The following is an 18,512-nucleotide window of genomic DNA, read 5'->3' as shown; positions in this document are numbered from 1 at the left end:
GACAGTACTGGGGCTATAAATAAGTAAATGCCTTGCCTCTGCTCACTCCATTACTGGACCCCTGGGGTGACTTGGAAAGGCACCTTTCACATGCAGAGAATATCTGAATCACAAACTGAAAATTAAAACAAGGCTGCAGTCTTAAGTTCACTTGCTTCTGTGAAAGCGAACTCCATCAGGATCGATAGGACTTACTTCAGATAGAATACAGTTAGGATGAGAGCATTTATGTGAAACATACTGTTATTTCTCTTTCAGAAAAATAACAAAGCATGTGGGACAGAGCTCCCACTCCTCCTGAAATGTGCTTTGCCCTTTCTGTTCTCTTTTCCCACACACACCTTTCTTCACTGTGGCACTTCTGAATCCAAACTCACCTGCAGGTGCTTGCTGAAACTGGATACCATGATTGCCCACCATATTAGAACATCTGCAGTTGCTTGAGGAAGATAGAAATCGATTTTAAAACAAAAAGAATCAATATCCAAAAGCAGGGTTAAGGCAGGCATGCCATGCCATAGATCAAGGAATCCATCACTGTGACTGCTCTGTTTTCCCAAATCCTAACAAACGGAAACCATCCTCAGGGGTTGCTTTTATCTGATTGGTTGCATTCCAGTATCCTGCTTTTTTTTTTTAACCAGAGTGGTGCTTAGGAGAAGCCACTCAAATCAAGCATTTTTGCAGAAACATCAGTTCCGACAGAAGAAGGATGGGAGATGAGGGGGAAGGGCAGATATTCCAAGTGCCTGAGCAAAACAAACAGGGACTTGACTTGCTCTTGAGCAGTCCCTATAGAAGTGCCACACCTTGTTCAATGTTACCAGAGCCTGCCTTCATCTTTTCAAGCTTGTAGAAATCTGACTGTGTAAAAGAGAGCAGCGAGTCTTAGGAGTTCCATTCTCCATGCCAGTTCCAGAGTGAATGCAGGGCAAATTCTCCTGAATGAGTGCTTAGGAACCCTTCAGAAGTTCCTTAGTGCCTCATTGTTTCTCCCAGAATCTCTCTGGAGTGTGGCTGTGTGAATCTCGTAGGCAGAGGGCTCCCTTGGTGGCTCATTCACAGATGTTCTTTTCTCTCTCTCCCTGCTCAGTTGCAGAGTTATTTTGCTGCCTGCGAGGATGAGACTCCAGCCATCCGCAACCATGACACAGTTTTGCAGCGGCTGTGCGAACACCTCGACCATGCGCTGCTTTACGGGTAAGGGGTGCTCAGCCCTTCAACAGCTCTCCACTTGAGTGCTGAAACTGAAGAAATACTCTACTGCTCAGTGGTCTTCAGAGAATAAGCTACTGCAGAAATCGGGGGGGCTCTTGTGGTCATAGGCAGGTCACACGCTCAACCTCCGCCTCCCATTCCCCTCTCTAAGATGTTGCAGAGGCAAAACACTCTGTGAATTAGGAGGCTGTTCTGTTTGAGTTGCGCTTGGGAAGTGTTAGACTCCCACTTCAAGGGTGGGGAGGGGGCAGGGTAGTTGCAAGGCTTTGTCCAGCAGGGGTGCTGAACCCCGAGGGCCAAATTCCGTTTCAGAGAAGCTCTCGGGGTCTGCATTTGAGTGGTGGGTGGGGCCAAAGGCAAAAGGGGTAGGGCCAAAATACCAGCTAAAAACTCTTCCTGCCAGCAGCTCAGCCTTCAGAGAGAGAGAGGCATTTCAGCCTTTTAGAATGTGGGAAACGCTGCACAAAAGCCAGTTGAAGTCTGGGAAAGGAAGTTCAGATGTTTTCTCTGACTTCTGCAGGAGCGTCATTACTGAACAACTCTGAGGCAAAGGTCTCGATGCCGTCACTATCCTCCATCACCATATTCCTCTTCCTCTTTCCACAGCCTCCAAGATCTCCCCTCGGGCTACTGGGTCTTGGTGGTTCATTTCACCCGCCGAGAAGCCATTGAGCAGATAGAGGTCCTGGAGCACGTGGCCACTAACCTGGGGCGCAGTAAGTGTGGACTGTGGCACAGTGGCCAGCCGTGTTCCAGTTGAGGATTAACTATTTATTTACAACCTGGGAGTCTGTCTTTTACACGGCATGATTTTGGATGTTCTCCAGTTTTGTCTGACTTTGAGACCCTGGAGAGCCAGTCAGAGTAGCCAGTCCTGGGCCAGGTGGACACAAGGTCGGACCTGGTCCGAGGCTGCTTCCTCTGCACCATCCAGTGACCTGGGACTGGGGAGAATGGCTTTGGCAGGTCAGACGGTTTGGCTTCTAAGCAGGCAAGACCCTAAGCACCTCTTGGTAGCAATTGAGCACCGATTCAGGCTGATGTGGGCCCAGAGAAGCCAAGGCTTCTCTTCAGTCAGTCATTCTTGGTGTTTAGCAAGATGATGTTGAGGAACTGGGAGGGGGGTTGGCTTTGGATTTTGCCCCTGTAAAAAACCCTTCCTTGCTGCCCCTTGCAGGCCGAGCATGGCTGTACCTGGCGCTCAATGAGAACTCCCTGGAGAGCTACCTGCGCCTCTTCCAGGAGAACCTGAGTCTGCTGCACAAGTATTATGTCAAGTGAGTCCATCAGGGCCCGGTGGGATTGAATGGACCATGACAGACTGCCATGTGTGGCTTTTCACATGTTTTCTTCCTTTTCTTTAAAGTTCCTAGTCCTGAAGGGTGAGGGAGATGAACTCTTAACAGGTGTCCACAGTGCCTAAACATTCTGAGATTTGGGGGGGGGGGGGGCAGTTTCCTGTCACTAGGGAAACAGTCTGCTTTCCACAGCACTCCCTTCCATTGCAAGGGGCCTATTCATGTCAATCCCACTACTCCTTCTGATGGTCCCATGAGATTCCTGGTTCTTTTCCGTTGTGCTACAGCACGGTTTCACTACGAGGAGAGAGCATCCAGCTGGGCAAAAGCTTCCGTTGTCATCAGTGAGGTGGGGTGGAAAATTTTCCAGTGTTGAAACCTTGGTTTTGTTGCTTTTTTTTTTTCACTGACGTGTTTCCACTTCTAAAAAAAAGACACTGTTTCAACAAATTAATAATATAATGAACGGAAATGACAGCAGTCAAATTGGGACATCTCATAGTTGCATTTATCTTTTTCAAGTGGGCATTTGTAGGATGTGCACATAAAGAATTTGTGCTAAAACGTTTATGTTGACAGTTTGTAGTGCCTTCATTTTTGTTCCTAAAATTTAGACAGTATAAGGGAAGCATATGCTATTGAGTTTTACATTTTAAAAGTATTTACAAATATTCCAGTTAAATGATTTCTTCAGTGAATCATTTGTTTGAACACCCCAATTAAAACTCACAAAGTGTGCCTTATTGGTCTTTTATGCCTTAGTCAAATATTTCAGTTCAACTACTTTTGATTCCTGGAAAAGGATTTTGCAATATTTATATGGCACCATGACATTAGCATGGCTAACTTCTTTAGGATTGTTTATCAATTAAAAGTCACATAAACGTGCTCGTTCAGATCCCAATCGAGTGAGGGCATCAAAATATCTTCTGATTCAAATTTTTCAGCAAACCCCACATCACTGGCTACCGTGGCTGCTTCTGGTGTTGCAGGAAGTTAGAGTCCTGTCAGTCAGATCTGAATTGATTATTTTAGTGCAACCTTCCCCAACCAGGTGCCCTCCAGATGTGTTGGACTACAGCTCCCATAATCCCCCAGCTGGCATAGTATATGAGAGTTGTAGTCCAATACATCTGGAGGGCACCAGGTTGGGGAAGGTTGTTCTAGCATTTCAACTCGAAGCTATTTCCATCCTGTTTGCAGAATGTAGCTTTTTGGACTGCAGAATTTTGCAAAACAAATGTTCCTTCCTGTCATGGCCTTTGGGGTCTGATGCCCTTGAGGGAATCCCCCTGAGGGGCTTTGGGACCCAATCCAGGTCAAAACAGAGTCTCCGAGGTTTTGAGTGACCAGATTCTCCTCTGTCCACAGGAACGCTCTTGTTTGCAGCCATGACCACTTGACTCTCTTCCTCACACTGGTCTCTGGCCTGGAGTTTATCCGTTTTGACTTGGATCTGGTGAGCAAATGTTCTCCTGTTTTGAGAGGGAGAGGGGAGAGAAGCCGTACAACCTTCTGATGCAGCACTGCTCCAGACTTCCCAATCCTCCTCATCCCCTTTCACTGTTGCAGACAACACAAAGCCCATCATGTGCAAAATGCACTTGCAGGTGTGTGTGTGCGTGTGTGCGTGCCCACACAGAGGCACGCAAAGACCAGCCAAGATTTCCGTTATTCCTTTTGGGTTGTAGAGTGTGTCAGTGTCACAAGAGAAGCTTAAATAACCCCCCCCCCCCTTAACTTCCTGCCCTTGTAAATTGAGTGGAGAAGCCACATTGATTTTTAAAAATGGCTCTTGCTTTTTTCCATTGCATTAGCAGCATTTAAGGAGTGATGTGCTTGAGACTAAAAGCAAGAAGACTTTGTGGTGAGAAATGCGCTGGAGTGATGGGCAGGAGACCAAAGAGGACATTGTCATTTTGCTGGCTGTTCAAACCCCTCCTACCGCTGTTTCCACCCACCCAGAACGTTCTTCTGATTTAGACGGGACGTTGGAGCTCTTATTTAAGAAAGAGCAATAAGTAGCATTTTGAAATGGGCTTTTTGGGTGTATTCAGTGCTTTGGTTGCAAGCTCTTTAAAGGGCAGATTCCCATCAGTTTAATTTGCCTTCTTTGGAAGAGGGCAGGCTGTAAATCTAACTGTATCAGTGGGGTGGGGCCCCTGGGTATATTGGTTTACAGAATTATATATGAAACCTTCCATTTATTCAAAGCATTTTTATCCCGCTCTTCAGCCAAAAAGTCTGCCAAAATGGCTTACAAAAATCAGAAGTAAGACAGTCTAACAGTCTAAAAGACAGGCTGATGGTTTAAAAGACATGACACGAAAGGAAAGGGAATTGGGAAGGAGGTGGAACATAGCAACCCTAGGCACTGTTGCAGAGTTCATCAGGTCATGGAGCTGGATCGACACACAGTGGAAGGACGGCGGCTTCCTCTCCCTCTGAGGGCCTCGGTAGTGGCTGTCCGTAGCTGGAGGCAGGGAGTTGGGTCCATGCACAACTGAGGGGTGCCCAGCTGCAACTTCCTGTCCCTCTGTTGGCAGTAGATTCAGGGCAGACAGAAGAAGCCCTTCTTTATACAGTGCCTCATAGATGTAACTTAAGGAATTCGCTGCCACTAGAGGCGGCGATGCTGGTGGCTTAAAAGGGAACTGGACAAAGGTGTGACATCCCCCTTTCCAGTGGGTCTTCAGTGGACCCTTCTGGTTTCCAGGAAGGCAGACATTGGGTCGGGGGATGCTGGGAAGCAGCCCAGCAGCAGAGGGCAGGGGCCTTAAAGCCCTGCCTGCCGCTGGGCTCCCTGGGGCACCTGGTTGGCCACTGTGGCAAGGAAACGGTGCTGGTCTGGAAGGACCCAGCAGGGAGACTCTTCAGCAGTATTTAGGATGGATTGCTGAGAGTCTCAGGAATCCAGATCCTTCTCTTCTCTCCCCCCTCCTCTGCCAAATTTGCAGAGATGTTGTGGTTTTGTTTTTAGTTTATTACATTTCTATACCACCCATTAGCTGAATCTGTCTGGGCGGTTCACAGAACAAAACTTAAAACTGTACAATACAATAGCAGAATAAAACGTAATATAAAACATAAGACGTAGCATCGTCCCTGACGCAGAGTCTGCCAGGGTGGCGGGTGGGGTGGCTCCTTCCTCATCAAGCCACCCACCTGCTGCTGTCCCTTAGTAAGCCTCCTTCCGCGCGGAGGCTGCCAGGACTGCTGCCATCGCTGTGTTCTGTGCAGCGCTCAGGGGCGCTGGCATGCGCAGAGACACCAGGCGAACGTGGCATCTGGCACTCAGGCCCTGGCAGCATCTCAGACAGAAGCAGCTCCCTGCTCCACCCTCATGGGAGGCAAGGCAGGAGGTGGGCTCCAGTCCGTTCCCCACAGCCAGCAGTAATTCTCCATGTTGCCCTGTCTCTGCCTGGCCCTTTCAGGATGCTCCGTACCTGGACCTGGCGCCATACATGCCAGACTACTACAAGCCTCAGTACCTGCTGGACTTTGAGGACCGCCTACCCAGCTCAGTGCACGGCTCGGACAGCCTCTCACTCAACTCCTTCAACTCTGTCACCTCGACCAACCTGGAATGGGACGACAGCGCCATCGCACCATCCAGCGAGGGTAAGAGGCATGGGAGGGAGGGGGGCGGAGCAGCCGAAGGGTGCGGGAGGGGGTGAGGGGCCACTGCGTGCACTCTTTCAGCCCTCCTGACCTGTTGCAAGGAGCCCTGGGAAATGTAGTCTTGGGTGGGAAATCCCACTCACTCCCCGAATGACAGTCTTGGGGGAAGCCATGAAGACTCAACCTGCTTAGGTTCATAGCAGCAGCACTGCTTCCTGTCAGGAAGGGGGTTCTGCGAGCAAAGGGTGTTGTCACTCAATCTCCTGGCACTGGATCCTTGGGCCTGCTTTGTAGGGAGTCTGAGTGGGTGGCTTCAATTGCCCTATCCCCAAGGTGAGATCTCTGGCCAGATGTCTCCTTGGCCTGCAAGTGTTCCTCTTTGGACAGAAGTGAATTCAAAACCTCTCCCAATCACAGCAGTGACTTTGGCGATTGCTGCAGCTACAGGTAAATGGAAAGAGACAGACACTAGTTATGAGGGGATTGGAAAAAAGACAGAGCTGGACTTAGGGCAGCCTGTGTTCATGTCAGTGTGTGGTGCTATTGCTCAGTCTATCTAAAATTATTTATAGACTGCCTTTAAGTGGAACCCTCTCAAGGCACAGCATACAAGATAAAAATCCATAAAAGCAAAGATTAACAATTCAGATCAATAAAAATAAAACCAATAAAACCATTGGCCCAGACTTAAAGGAATGCCAGCAATAACAGGTGGGTCTTCAGAGCTTTCCTGAAGACCTACAAAGAAGGGGCCTGATGAACCTCTGATGGAAGCTGGTTCCAGAGGTGCAGGGCCACTGCTAGCAAGGGCCCCCCTCCCTTGGTGGCAGGCAGGTGAACAGGGCCTCTGTTGCTGACCTCAGAGTGTGGGCAGACTGGCACAGGAGAAGGCAGAACCAGAGCCCCTGCTTCACCTGCAGGAGGCCCCGGGTTCTATCCCTGGCAGTGTCTCCCGTTCAAAAGGGTCTCTGGTGGCCGGTGATGGGTGAGACCCTGGGGAGCCTCTGTCTGTTGGAGGAGGTGCTGCTGGCCTGGCGGGGCTAAGAGCGGAGCCTGCTCTCAGGCAGCTGGTGTCCTCTGCTGCTCCAGTGATGCAAGTGGGAAACAACTCGAGAGCGTTCTCTGTGTGCCCCTCCCCTCCATGTGGCATCGTGGTCTTGCAAATCTAGTATTCCTTCCTGGTGATGGGAGGGAATAAAAGCTCCCTTCAAACACAGCTCTGCCAGCTGCTGCCCATCACTTCCTCTCCCACAAGCCTAGCGAAGGGCACAAGGGAGGGAAGTACCTGCAGGCTCAGAGCTCTGGAGAGCCACAAACCCGCCTGGCTGTGCCTGAAATCCAGGGAGCTCCGAAGGGTGACTGCGCCTTTAAAGCCCTAATCATCCCACATGGATTTACACCAGTGGAGCCAGTCTCTGCGAGTGTCTAATCTACCATAGCTTCTGAGGGGGGCAGCCTTGCTCAGGCCGTGTCTACACCTTCCATAAAAGGAGGTGGTGGTGCTAGAATGGACTGCCCCACGTCAGCTTCAGGGAATCACATACATAATGCTCTCCTGCTTTTAAACAATCCAAGCTAAAAAAACCCACTGTAAATAGAAACCATGCACAGGCTGAGCTGGAATACCCCTCCCTGATGGGATTTGTTTGTTTTTTACTTCCTGGAAGTTTTGTACCTGAGGCGCACGCACGCACACCCTGGCAGCCTGGCGTGGGACAGTCCATTCTGCTCCATGTCTCTGCACACCCGCCAGTTTCCCCCCTTACTTGCAGCCTAGGTTTCTAATTCTCCTCTTTGTCCCTCATTTTTATAGATTATGATTTTGGAGATGTCTTTCCCGCAGTGCCGTCCATGCCCACCACAGCCTGGGAAGGTGGGACGAGCTTCCCCGTTTCCCCTGTAGTCGCGCTGTATGTGCCGCTTTTGTTTCCACACCAGAGCTTGCTGCATGCTCCGCGATGTGTCCCTAACACCGTTTGGCGCCCATGGGAACAAAGAGCCATGCCAAAAGGCTCTCGGAAGGGTGCAAGGTCTCTCCCTCTGGCGGCTTATGGCAAGGTTAACCAGGGTACGGGTGGGTGTTCCAGCATTCCAGGATGTGGTGGCTCTTGGCTCCATAGAGGCCGCGGCCCCTTCCCATAGTTGCTGGTCTCCCTCTGTCTACCTGAATTCTCTCTCTGGGCATCTAGTGCTCTCACTCCTCTTTGGCTTTGCCTCTCCCAGCATGAGACACTCGTCTTTCTGGTTTTCAAATTAACAAGACTTCCAAACAGTTCTGTGCCGGAGCCAGGGATCGCCCTTCTCTGCCCAGGGTGACTAACCACTTTCTCTATCCTGACAGTGCATGGAAAAGATCGGAATGAAACTGCCTTCCTTTCTGATTTGATGGCCACATACCCTTTTCCCCTACAGCCTCTCTTCCCAAGTAGGCTTGGAATAGTGGCAGAAGCACCAGCCAAAAGGTCTCTCCCCTTGCTCTTTCCTTCCCTGGGCCCCTGTGCTGCCTCCCGCTCAGTGCCTCCCTCTATGCAGCCCAGAGGACAGGTATGAGCAGCAGATGATCCAGCTGCCCTTCCCTTTTTTTTAAAGTAAGCCCCTAGTCCTTATGCCTGCAAAGGGAAGTTGGAGAACAGGATAGCGAAAACTGCTAATGAGACAGGTACAAAGAGTATTTATTTAACTTATGACCTGCCTCAGGGCAAGCAACAGCCTAATGAAAGGTACCCCACCCCCAAAAAGGGGATTTAAATTTGTTAGGATTTATACCTCTTGCAGTTCATTCTTGAGACTGCTGCTTTTCATGTTGGAAGGAAACCACCCTTGTAACAAGAATATTGTAGAGTTGGTAGAGCATGCCTGCCAGTCCTACTTGGGCACTGCCCTAGGTCCTTAAAAAAATGGACCACAACTCCTTTTTTCTTTCATGGAGTTTGGGCCAAGCCCAAGGCAGCTCAGCGCTTAGTGGTATATCTTCATTATAAAGTTTGAAACAGCCCAAACCAGTTTGAAACTGATTTGTGATTCCCAACCAAGTAACTACTTAAGCAACAGACCTGTGGAGTCACCAGAAGTTGCTAAGTAAGAAATCTCAGTGCTCTCACTGGACTGGGGTGCTCAAGAAGCAATGATAAGTGAAATCTGGTTTCAAACCTCTTTACATTTGTAATGTAAAAGAGTCCGAGATCTTTATCCATTTCCTTCCTGCCTTGAATGTCCCAGAATGCTCTGAGGCAAGCTGCAGGAGGTGCCAAGAGCAACACTCGGGCCTGCCGGATAGCTCTTCCTAGCCCCTGCTTTTGGCCTTAGGACCTTGTCATGGTTATGTGGGGGAGTCACCAACTGTTCTTCCTTTCTCTCCCAGATGGAGATCTCACGGACACCCTCAGCTGCCCGCGTTCTGTGACCTCCGAGCTGAACAGCCGGGCTTCAGCCAAGAGCCCGACGCAGCGTTACAACCCTTTCAATGAGAAGGCGGAAGCGCCATCCTCTGCCGAGACCACCCCAGCGCACTCCGCCTCGCAAGAGAAGGCTGACGTCACGGCTGAGGGCACGGACCATTCAGAGAGCTGCACCGAGCTGGAGGTCATCAGGTCCGTCTTGTAGGGTGGGCAGGCTGGAAGCCAGTGCATCTCCCTCTGTACTCTTAAGCCAGGTCATTGAGCCATCTGTCCCAGCAGTGCCAGCAGCTGTCTGAGCCCTTTCCCAGCCCTCCTGATGGAGAGGCCAGCGATTAGCCTGTGCCCCACCACCGAACAATGGGCCCCTCTCCTTAAAGTTCTGGGTCTCCAGCGTGCTGCCCATGGGCCCCAGTGTGCCCCTGGACTCCTCTCTCGGTGCCTGCCAGGCTCCCTGCCCTTCCTGATTTTATTTGTATTTCTTAAGAGTTTCTGTAATTATTTTTAACTGGGAGGCAGGCATGCTGCAAAGCAAAGGGCCACCCTCCAGCACCATCATTTTTTGGTTCCAAAGAGTGTTTTTGCATTATGGAGCTCAGATCCTGACTGTGCCTTAGGAAAGTTACTTTTTTTTTTTTAGCTTCACCGGCTTGCCTTCTGGGAAATGAGTGTTTTGTGACCAATCATGGCCAGCACAGCAGCCATTTCGTGAATGGACAAGCCCCGCCCACCCTGGACAAGCCCACCGCGCTCCCTCAAAATTCCAAATGTGCCCACTTACCCAAAGAGGCCAGGGACCCCTGTATATAATTCATTACTGTTCATTCTGCTCCGTCTGATCCACCGTCGGGCGGTTGCTCCCTCCAGCTCCGTGATGACTGCCTGGCAGTGGCTCTGTCAGCCTTCTCTGGTTCTGGCCTGCGGTCACTTTATTGAATTGGGACGCATGAAGCACGCATATCCCTCCTTTCAACAAAGTAGCCTCAAAGCAGCTTACAGCATGTGGTCAACCACTTCCAAAGGGGGAGCAGCCACGTCCATCTGTGGCACCAAGAATAACAGCCAGGCTTTGTGGCACCGTCCCGTGTGTATTTCCCCAGAGCAGCCCACCCTGCTGAGCCTTGACGCAAGGGCACAGACTGGGCAGCTGGAGGTGCTGGGTTTGCAGGAATGAGGGGATGTGGTGCAGACAGACCGGCTCCTAAGAGGAACGGTTGAAAGAGCGGAGCATGTTTAGCCTGGGGAAGGGAAGACTAGGGGGCCATGATCACAGTCTTCCGAATATCTGGAAGGGTATCAGGCAGAAGGTGGAGCAGGTTCTCTGCTGCTCCTGGCCCGGACTAGAGCCAGTGTGTGCAAAGGGCAGGGAAGCAGATTTCATGTACATGTTAGGAGACGCGTCCAGGCTGTGAAACAGCGGTCCCTCTTGCCTTGGGAGGCGGTGGGCTCTCCTTCGTTGGAGGCGCAGAAGCAGAGGTGTGGAAGCCTCTGGCCAGGGATGCTATGGCCGCGCCCTGCACTGCAGGTCCAGCACTGAGCAGGGGGTTGAACCAGGTGACCTACCAGGTCCTTCCCAGCTCTTACGATTCTACGAAAAGCTGCCGCTGATAAGCCCAGAGAGGTCTGCGTCCTTCCCTGTCGGAGCAGGCATACTGCTGCCCGCATTCTCCAGAGTACCATTGCCCCCTGATGTGCCATGGCCTGATACTGTCCCAAGCCCAATGCTGCTCCTTCTCCTCTTTGCAGGCTAGCTAAAAAGAAGAAGACCGGCAAGAAGAAGAAGGCCAGGTCAGAGGAGGCAGCTGTTGCCGCTCCTTCTGCTGCAGCCCAGGCAGGACCTCCCGACGCAGGCAAGGAGAGCAGGCCAGGTGATGGAGCCGGGCGGGAGGCCAGCCCAGCAGCCAGCGCTGAGGCCCCTGTGGTCTCCCAGCTGGGGCTGCGGATCCCCGAGCTGAAGGACACCTCTATGGAGCGGATGGGGCAGTCGCTGAGCAAAGTGATCAATTCGCTGGACAGGCAGCTGGATGCCAGTGGGTGGAGCTGCCCCACTGAGCCCCCGGACCAGTCCTTTCGGACTGACTCACCAGGGGAGGCCCCATCGGAGGGGCCATCCTCTGGCGGCTTTAGTGCGGGGATTTCGGCCCCCATGGACTTCTACTGTTTTACCGTTGAGAGTCCAAACACTCCTGCACCAGGTGGTGGCCACCATGACCCTGCAGGGGATGGCCAACCGCCACATGTTCCTGGTGGCTCTGAGGTTGCTCGACAAGAGGAGGAAGGAGGAGAAAGAGAAGGAGCAGCAGTTGAGCCAACAGTAGCAGTGGACTTGCAGGAGGAGGCAGAGGTGGAGACTGCCAGTGTGGAGGCCCTCTGCAGGCTAAAGGGGGACCGGGCAAGCCCTTCCCCCAGCAGCGCTGAGGACTCTGGGGTGGAAGAGGGGCAGGGGAGCCCTTCCGAGGCAGCCCACCCCTCAGAGTTCAGGTAAGCGGCAAGATGGGGGGGACCCTGAGCACCGGAAGGTCCAGGGCCTCCATAGAGAGGGCACCCTGTCCTCCAGCGAAAGAAGGTTGTAGCCTTTCTGTCCCAGGGCAGGGTAGGGTGGAAAGGAAAACACTCCACAAACTCCTTGGCAAGCAGCTGTTACGTTGGTAGTTCACAAGTTCCTGTGCTCAAGAACAAAATGTTGGGTGGCTGCTTTTTCTGTTCAGTCTCTCCTGAGAATAGGGAAATGGTCTGAGGTGATCTCCTGGCTTTCTTTTCTCTCTCTGGTAATTTTGTCACTGCAGGGGGCTGGTTTGTGTGGCAACTTTTCTGCTTCGATGCCTGCCCAATGTGGACTTCCAAAGCACCATTGAGGCTTTTCAGGGCTATTGCATTTTTAATTAAGCGCTTCTCTGTTGCAGCCTCTGGCTCCTAATTGCTTTTTGTTCACTGAGAAATTGCCCCTTAACTACCCCTTAGTTCCTATTCCCCACACATGCAAAGGGACCTTAATTACTGACTTCCTCTCACTGTGTTTTCCTTTTCTTCTTATTAAATTACATTATATCACTATTTTAAACATTAAGAAGAAACAAATTAACTAAAGCTCTCCCTTTCCCCCCTCTGTAGGGAGCAGGAACTGAGTGAGGGACAATGAATCAGTAATGCCCCAATTGTAAGGAGCAGGAAGTACTTAGAGCAGCTTTGATATCCTCCAGATGTGTTAGAGCACAACTCCCATCATCCCCCAATGGTTGGAGAGATCATTGGGAGTTACAGTCTAACACATCTGGAGGGCACCAGGTCAGGGAAGGCTGTCTTAGAGGCAGAAGCTGCAAAAAAGAGGTTTCTAATTACAGTTGCAGGAGACATTTGCTGAATGGGCCTTGCTTCTGAGCCAGCATTATGGGATATTCTATCCTTCCTGGAACACAGCCACTTCCAAGGCCCACACTCCCTTTCAGCACAAATACAAAAGGACATCATTAGATCTTGGCCTTTCTGGGTAGTGTAGCACTACATGGATTGCTGTTTGGAAGCAACCTTAGACGGCCGAAGCCTCCCCTACCCCTTGGATATTTATGGGGGAAGCAGGGTAGGGCCTCTCCCAGCCACGTTATTCTGGATGTAGTGCGCACTCTCTCTCTCTTTCTTTTTCCCTGCACAGAGTAGACAACAACCACTTGTTGCTCCTGATGATCCATGTCTTCCGGGAGAACGAAGAGCAGCTGTTCCGGGTATGTCTGGGCATTCCCTGTGAGACGCATCCTTCCCTCCCTCCCTCCCGTCAGTTTGTGGGGGTGGGGAGAGCGGGGAGATAGCCACTTCCAGTTCGCTGCTTGGCTTAAGAGGAGAAACAGAGGGGTGGGAGGGAGGGAATGAAAGCAAGTTTCATCCCTCGCCAAGCCAGATTTGGGGTAGAGCCATCACCCTTCCCACAGTTCTAGTGGATCCAAGGGTGGGAGGACCTGGAAACGGGCCGTGAGCCACGCTGCCCTGGAAGAGGTGTAGCCAGTGGGGGCACTGCCAGCTTGCCTGCGGCTGGGCCTTACTCAGGGCGCCTCTCTCTTTCTGAGCAGATGATCCGGATGAGCACTGGGCATATGGAGGGGAACCTCCAGCTGGTCTTCGTGCTGCTGACGGATTGCTACGTGTACCTCATCCGCAAAGGTATTTGCAGGAGCCCCCCTCCCTCTCTCTTTCCCCACCCCTGAAGCACAACCCCGAGTTTGCTGGGCCAAAGTGTTTCCAGTTTGGCACTTTCAAATGGAGTCATTCTGTGCCGTTTCAATACGATATTTGGGCAAGGGGAGGGAGGGATAGAGCAGACTTTGGACTGAAGGAGGGTTTTTTTGAAGGCTGCCTTGTGATTGCCTCTGATGCAGCTGCTAAGGTCAGAAAAGTCCTAGGATGCAGCCACACAGCTCCTCGCACCCGGTCCCCGTACATGCCTTGGAGTACCCCTCTGTCTGTCTTCTGGGCCATAAAAGGGACTCCCAGGGTTTGGTGGCCTGGAGCTGCTGCTCCCATTTAAATTTACCCTCGGGGTGATTGACTGGACAGGCCTTGCTGATGACAGCCATGTTTGAAAGCGGGGATACTGCCTTACATGGATGGAATTGGGCCTCTGCTCTGTCTTGTCTGCTCTGACAGCAGTGGTTCTCCAGGGTCTCAGTTAGAGATACTTCCGGACCCATACCTGTGACTCTGAAGTGGAGGTGGGTGGGGTTTAACCTGGGACCCTCCATACACAGAGCACTGAGCTACAGGTTGCCAGAGCAGGTTGCCTAGAGACCCTCTTAGAGGGGTGTTACTTTCCCCAGCAGCACCATGGCTTGGCTCACACACACACCCTTTTTGTCAGGAGCCGCCGAGAAGCCGTACATGGTGGAAGAGGCTGTTTCCTACAATGAATTGGACTACATCTCGGTGAGTGAGGAGCAGGGGGCTGCTCAAGGAGATGTGCCCTTGTCGGGCTGAGACAGGGTGTGCTTCTTCTGGGGCCATTGGGACCACCCAGGATAAAAGCAGACAGGCTGACTGCTGCCCATGGGGTGGAGGACACCATGCAGTCCTCCAGAGAAAGGATCTTTGTGTCCAGGATGCAACCAGACCGCTCTGAATTCAGGGGCAAGGGCTGCCGTTCCCAGAGGTGTGTTGGTCTCCCAGTGGGGTGAACTATTGGCCTCTCCCTGAAGCACTTCCTATGTGTGAATGTGTGTGCACAACCTCTCTCTCTCGGCAATCTGGTATCTGGCTCCAATAGGGCCTCTGGCAAGGGAAGGCTACCCTGGGGATCGCCCCGTGTCCCCCCCAGACTTGTGTCAACATCCAGGGTGCCAGTCCCTCTCCAGGGCCTGCAGTAGCTCTCTCCTCTCAGACTAGCAGCTTCTAGCAGGCCAAACAGATTCCCTGGCCAAGCCTTCTCCAAGGCGCCGAGGCCTCCTCACCCAGAGTGCTTTGCTCCCCGGCAGGTGGGTCTGGATCAGCAGGCGGTGACCTTGGTCTGCACCAACCGCCGGAAGCAGTTTCTCCTGGACACGGCTGACGCCACCCTGACCGAGTGAGTGAGCTGCCATGCGGGCACGGGTGTGCTCTCCCCTCTCGTAAGGCGGCTTAACACGCCAACGGTGTGCCTGCCTCGAAGGATTTCTCTGTTACTGACTCGCTGCTGGGATGGCTTCAGAGCCACAGCCTTCCAGGCCTGACGATAGTAAGGCTGTGTTTCGACATTGCACAGAAAAGAGCTTTGTGCAAGGCGGGAATGCAATTCCAGGGCCTGGGTCCGGCTTCCGTTTTGTCCTTGCTGGCCTGATCTCGCTTCCAGGAATTAGACAGAGTCTGCCCCAGCCCTCAAGGCATGTTCTGTCCCAGGCCGGCTGTAGGTGCCACTCACCTGGGGTGCGGCTGTGCCCCTGACTCCTTTCCCCTCTCCCCACCCCCCAGGTTTTTCCTGGTATCTCTCAAGTCGGCGATGATCAAGGGGTGCCGAGAGCCGCCCTACCCCAGCATCCTGACGGACGCCACCATGGAGAAGCTTGCGCTGGCCAAATTTGTGGCCCAGGAGTCCAAGCGGGAGGTGAGGAGGGCACTCTGGGTCACTCTCTGGCCTGCCTGCGCAGTTTAATGCTGGGTCGTCTGACCTGTAGGGGGCCTTTCTGGCACCAGGTCTGGGGGCTTAAATCAAGGAATTGTATAAAAGAAGTAAATTTATAGTGGTTTATAAACATGTGCATAAACAAATACATCACAATTAGTTATGCACACCAAATTGCATGTATGAACGATATGTTTGATATGATGCATATGCATTGGAAATACTTCCTCTGTAATTTGGTGTGCATAATCAGTTGTGACTTCATTGTTTATACACATGTTTATAAACCAAAATAAATTTACTTCTTTTATACAATATGCTGAATAAGTGCTGCTCTGTGAGGTCCCTTGCACCATGTGTGTTTCTGTTGAGCTGTAATGGGGGCTCCCGCCCTTTCTGTTTTGTAGTGGGGGCTTAACTCGCCAGCTTCCCCTCCCTCCCCCTTCCCAGTACTTTGTCCACACACACACACACACACCCTGACTATAAGGTCATTAACGCTGCGGGTGGTGCGCTGTGGTTCCGTTGCAGGCCTCCGAAGTGGTTGTGCACTTCTATGGCCTCGTTCACTGGGAAGACCCCATGGACGAGACCCTGGGGCCCGCCCCGTCTCACTACACGCTGGCCGAGAACTCCATCACGAAGGAAGGCATGCTGAACTACAAGGCCGGTACCAATTACCTGGGCAAGGAGAACTGGAGGTCCTGCTTTGTGGTGCTCAGGTGAGAGCCTGGACTGGGGACTGGGGGTGGGGAATGAGGCAGGATGGGACAGAGGTGAGGGCAGTTGGGTGGGTTCTGTGCTCTAGGCAGCAACAGCATCATGACTACAGTGGGCCAGCATTTTTGGTCCCAGGGATAGGGCAGGATATATAAGCCCTGGTAGAGATCCTGTCCCTGAAAGGGGGGCGGGGGCTGGCATTATGACCCCTCTCCCAGTTGCATTTTTTCCCCCTCTGCAGCAATGGCATCTTGTACCAGTACCCGGACCGCACTGATGTCACCCCTCTGCTCTCTGTGAACATGGGGTAAGTGGCGGCTGGGTCTACAGCACCAAAGCCCTTGAACGCCCCGACCCCCCATTCTTGTCCCTGCATCCCATTTGCAACACCCCAACTCTCTGCTCCTTGCAGCGGGGAGCAGTGCGGTGGGTGCCGGAGGTCGAACTCGACAGACCGGCCCCACTCCTTCCAGGTGATCCTGGCCGACCGGCCTTCCCTGGAGCTGAGCGCGGAAAACGAAGAGGAGATGGCCGACTGGATGCAGTACTTGTGCCAGGCTGTCTCCAAAGGGGTAAGTGGACAGCTGCTCAGGGGAATAAGGCCTGAAGAGGGGGCCTTGGGGATGGTGGCTGCCGCAGGCAGGCTGAAGGCTGCTTCACAGCCTGGGCCTGTGGATTTTGCGGCCCGAGAAAGACAGTGCTGTTGGGCCTCTGTCAGCATGAGATCTGTGCAGCAGAGGGACAGTACCTCAGGCCCAGGGACCAATGCTGGCTCACTGGGGTTCCCCGGGAGGCTCTGCCCCCTTCCTCTGGCTCTTCCCCCTTTCCACCAATCGTTTGGTGGTTTCTCGGCTTTTGTGCAATTTTTTCCCGGTTCTAAAATGCTAGGATGGCTCTGCTAAGGCTTTGTTGCAGGCAGTAAGAGCATCCAGCTACAATATGTTGGTATTTGGGGGGCCACCCCTTTTGCCTGTGGCCCCACCCACCTGAGAACTTCTCCAGGAAGGAATTTGGCCCTTGGGCTGAAAGAGACTCTGCACACCTGCTATGTAGTATCTGGCGCTGCAGGAATGCTTAAAGTACGTGAGGCTAGGGGACCGTGGCTCTCTCCAAGCCTACAAAGCAGATGGGGAACATGTGGCCCACCAGGCATCACTGGGCCTGCAACGCCCATCATCTCCAGTTGGCTGGCTGGCTGGTGCTGGTGGGAGTTGCGCTTCAACACCTGGAAGGCCGCACACACCCCGCCCCTGTAATTCAAGCTGCATGGGCGTCCGGGTTGAGGGGGTTGGCCTGCACAGCGCTGCAGTTGGGCACGCCTTCTCCGAGACCCACGGCGGAGGCTCAAGGGACTCCTGGCCTTTTCTCTCTCCCCACGCCACCCCAGGTCATCCCCCAGGGCGTGGCTCCTGCCCCCTGCCTCCCCTGCTGCCTGGTGCTGACGGAGCAGAAAGTCTTCACCTGTCACGAGGACTGCCAGACCAGCTTCTTCCGCTCGCTGGCCACCGCTGAGCTGGGGGATGTGGCTTCAGTCTCCATGGAGGCTGGCCGGGAATACTGTATTGTGGTGAGCATGAGAAGGGCGGCTGCCAGCTGTGGAGCGCGTCCAGGGTTCTCTCCGGGCGTAGTGGCAGTGTGTGGAACATGCAAGCTGCCTTCTACCGAGTCTGACCTTTGGTCCATCTAGCCCGGTACTGTCAACAATGGCCTGCAGCGATGGCTCTCCAGGGATTTTTCCAGCCCTGTCAGGAGAAGCTGCTGGGGACTGAACCTGGGACCGTCTGCAGAGTCCGTGCTCTGGCACTGAGCTTATTTCTGTCTGCCTCTCTGTCTCTAGGAGTTTGCCCAGGATCGCAAGCAATACCTGCCCCCTTGGGTCCTCTATTTTAGTTGTACTGCAGAACTGGAGCGGTTCCTTTCAGCACTGGACACTGTGTGGAAAAGCACCTACCAGGTAACCTGGTCCTGTTGCAGGCCAGCCTGGCTGCTGGCTCTGCTAGTTCTGTTGGTTTGCCTGCTGGTCCCTGTGGAGGATGGCTGTGTGTTGTCTGCTGCTGTTCAGTGCCCTGCACACTGAGGCCACCTTGTGTGTCTGCTTTGGCCACGGGGTTGCCCCACAGTCACGGTGAATTCCACCCACCACTGCTGTTGGGCCACCACACAGACCAGATGGTTGTGGGC

General features: G+C 52.8%; 1 protein-coding gene across 2 annotated transcripts in view; it reads left to right on the top strand.

Moving 5' to 3' along the window:
* Window positions 1–18,512, top strand: part of PLEKHM2 (pleckstrin homology and RUN domain containing M2) — a 32,040-nt gene that overhangs the window by 11,708 nt on the left and 1,820 nt on the right. Inside the window, exons 2-19 of one of the 2 annotated variants that reach the window (XM_084822395.1) lie at window positions 1,094–1,200; window positions 1,825–1,934; window positions 2,396–2,495; window positions 3,888–3,975; window positions 5,951–6,137; window positions 7,951–8,010; window positions 9,499–9,727; window positions 11,279–12,013; window positions 13,182–13,251; window positions 13,594–13,684; window positions 14,379–14,443; window positions 14,989–15,077; window positions 15,461–15,593; window positions 16,143–16,333; window positions 16,573–16,638; window positions 16,744–16,903; window positions 17,719–17,898; window positions 18,169–18,285. In XM_084822395.1, coding sequence (XP_084678521.1) covers window positions 1,094–1,200; window positions 1,825–1,934; window positions 2,396–2,495; window positions 3,888–3,975; window positions 5,951–6,137; window positions 7,951–8,010; window positions 9,499–9,727; window positions 11,279–12,013; window positions 13,182–13,251; window positions 13,594–13,684; window positions 14,379–14,443; window positions 14,989–15,077; window positions 15,461–15,593; window positions 16,143–16,333; window positions 16,573–16,638; window positions 16,744–16,903; window positions 17,719–17,898; window positions 18,169–18,285 — 2,778 coding nt within the window. The remainder of the gene's footprint in view (window positions 1–1,093; window positions 1,201–1,824; window positions 1,935–2,395; window positions 2,496–3,887; window positions 3,976–5,950; window positions 6,138–7,950; window positions 8,011–9,498; window positions 9,728–11,278; window positions 12,014–13,181; window positions 13,252–13,593; window positions 13,685–14,378; window positions 14,444–14,988; window positions 15,078–15,460; window positions 15,594–16,142; window positions 16,334–16,572; window positions 16,639–16,743; window positions 16,904–17,718; window positions 17,899–18,168; window positions 18,286–18,512) is intronic. The other variant, XM_084822394.1, reaches the window with a different exon arrangement.

The sequence above is a fragment of the Heloderma suspectum genome, chromosome 15 (genome assembly GCF_057233095.1).
Source record: "Heloderma suspectum isolate Gila_16-S chromosome 15, 16-S_ref, whole genome shotgun sequence".
In the NCBI taxonomy this organism is placed as follows: Eukaryota; Metazoa; Chordata; class Lepidosauria; order Squamata; family Helodermatidae; genus Heloderma; species Heloderma suspectum.
This window is presented reverse-complemented; position numbering and strand designations above follow the sequence as displayed.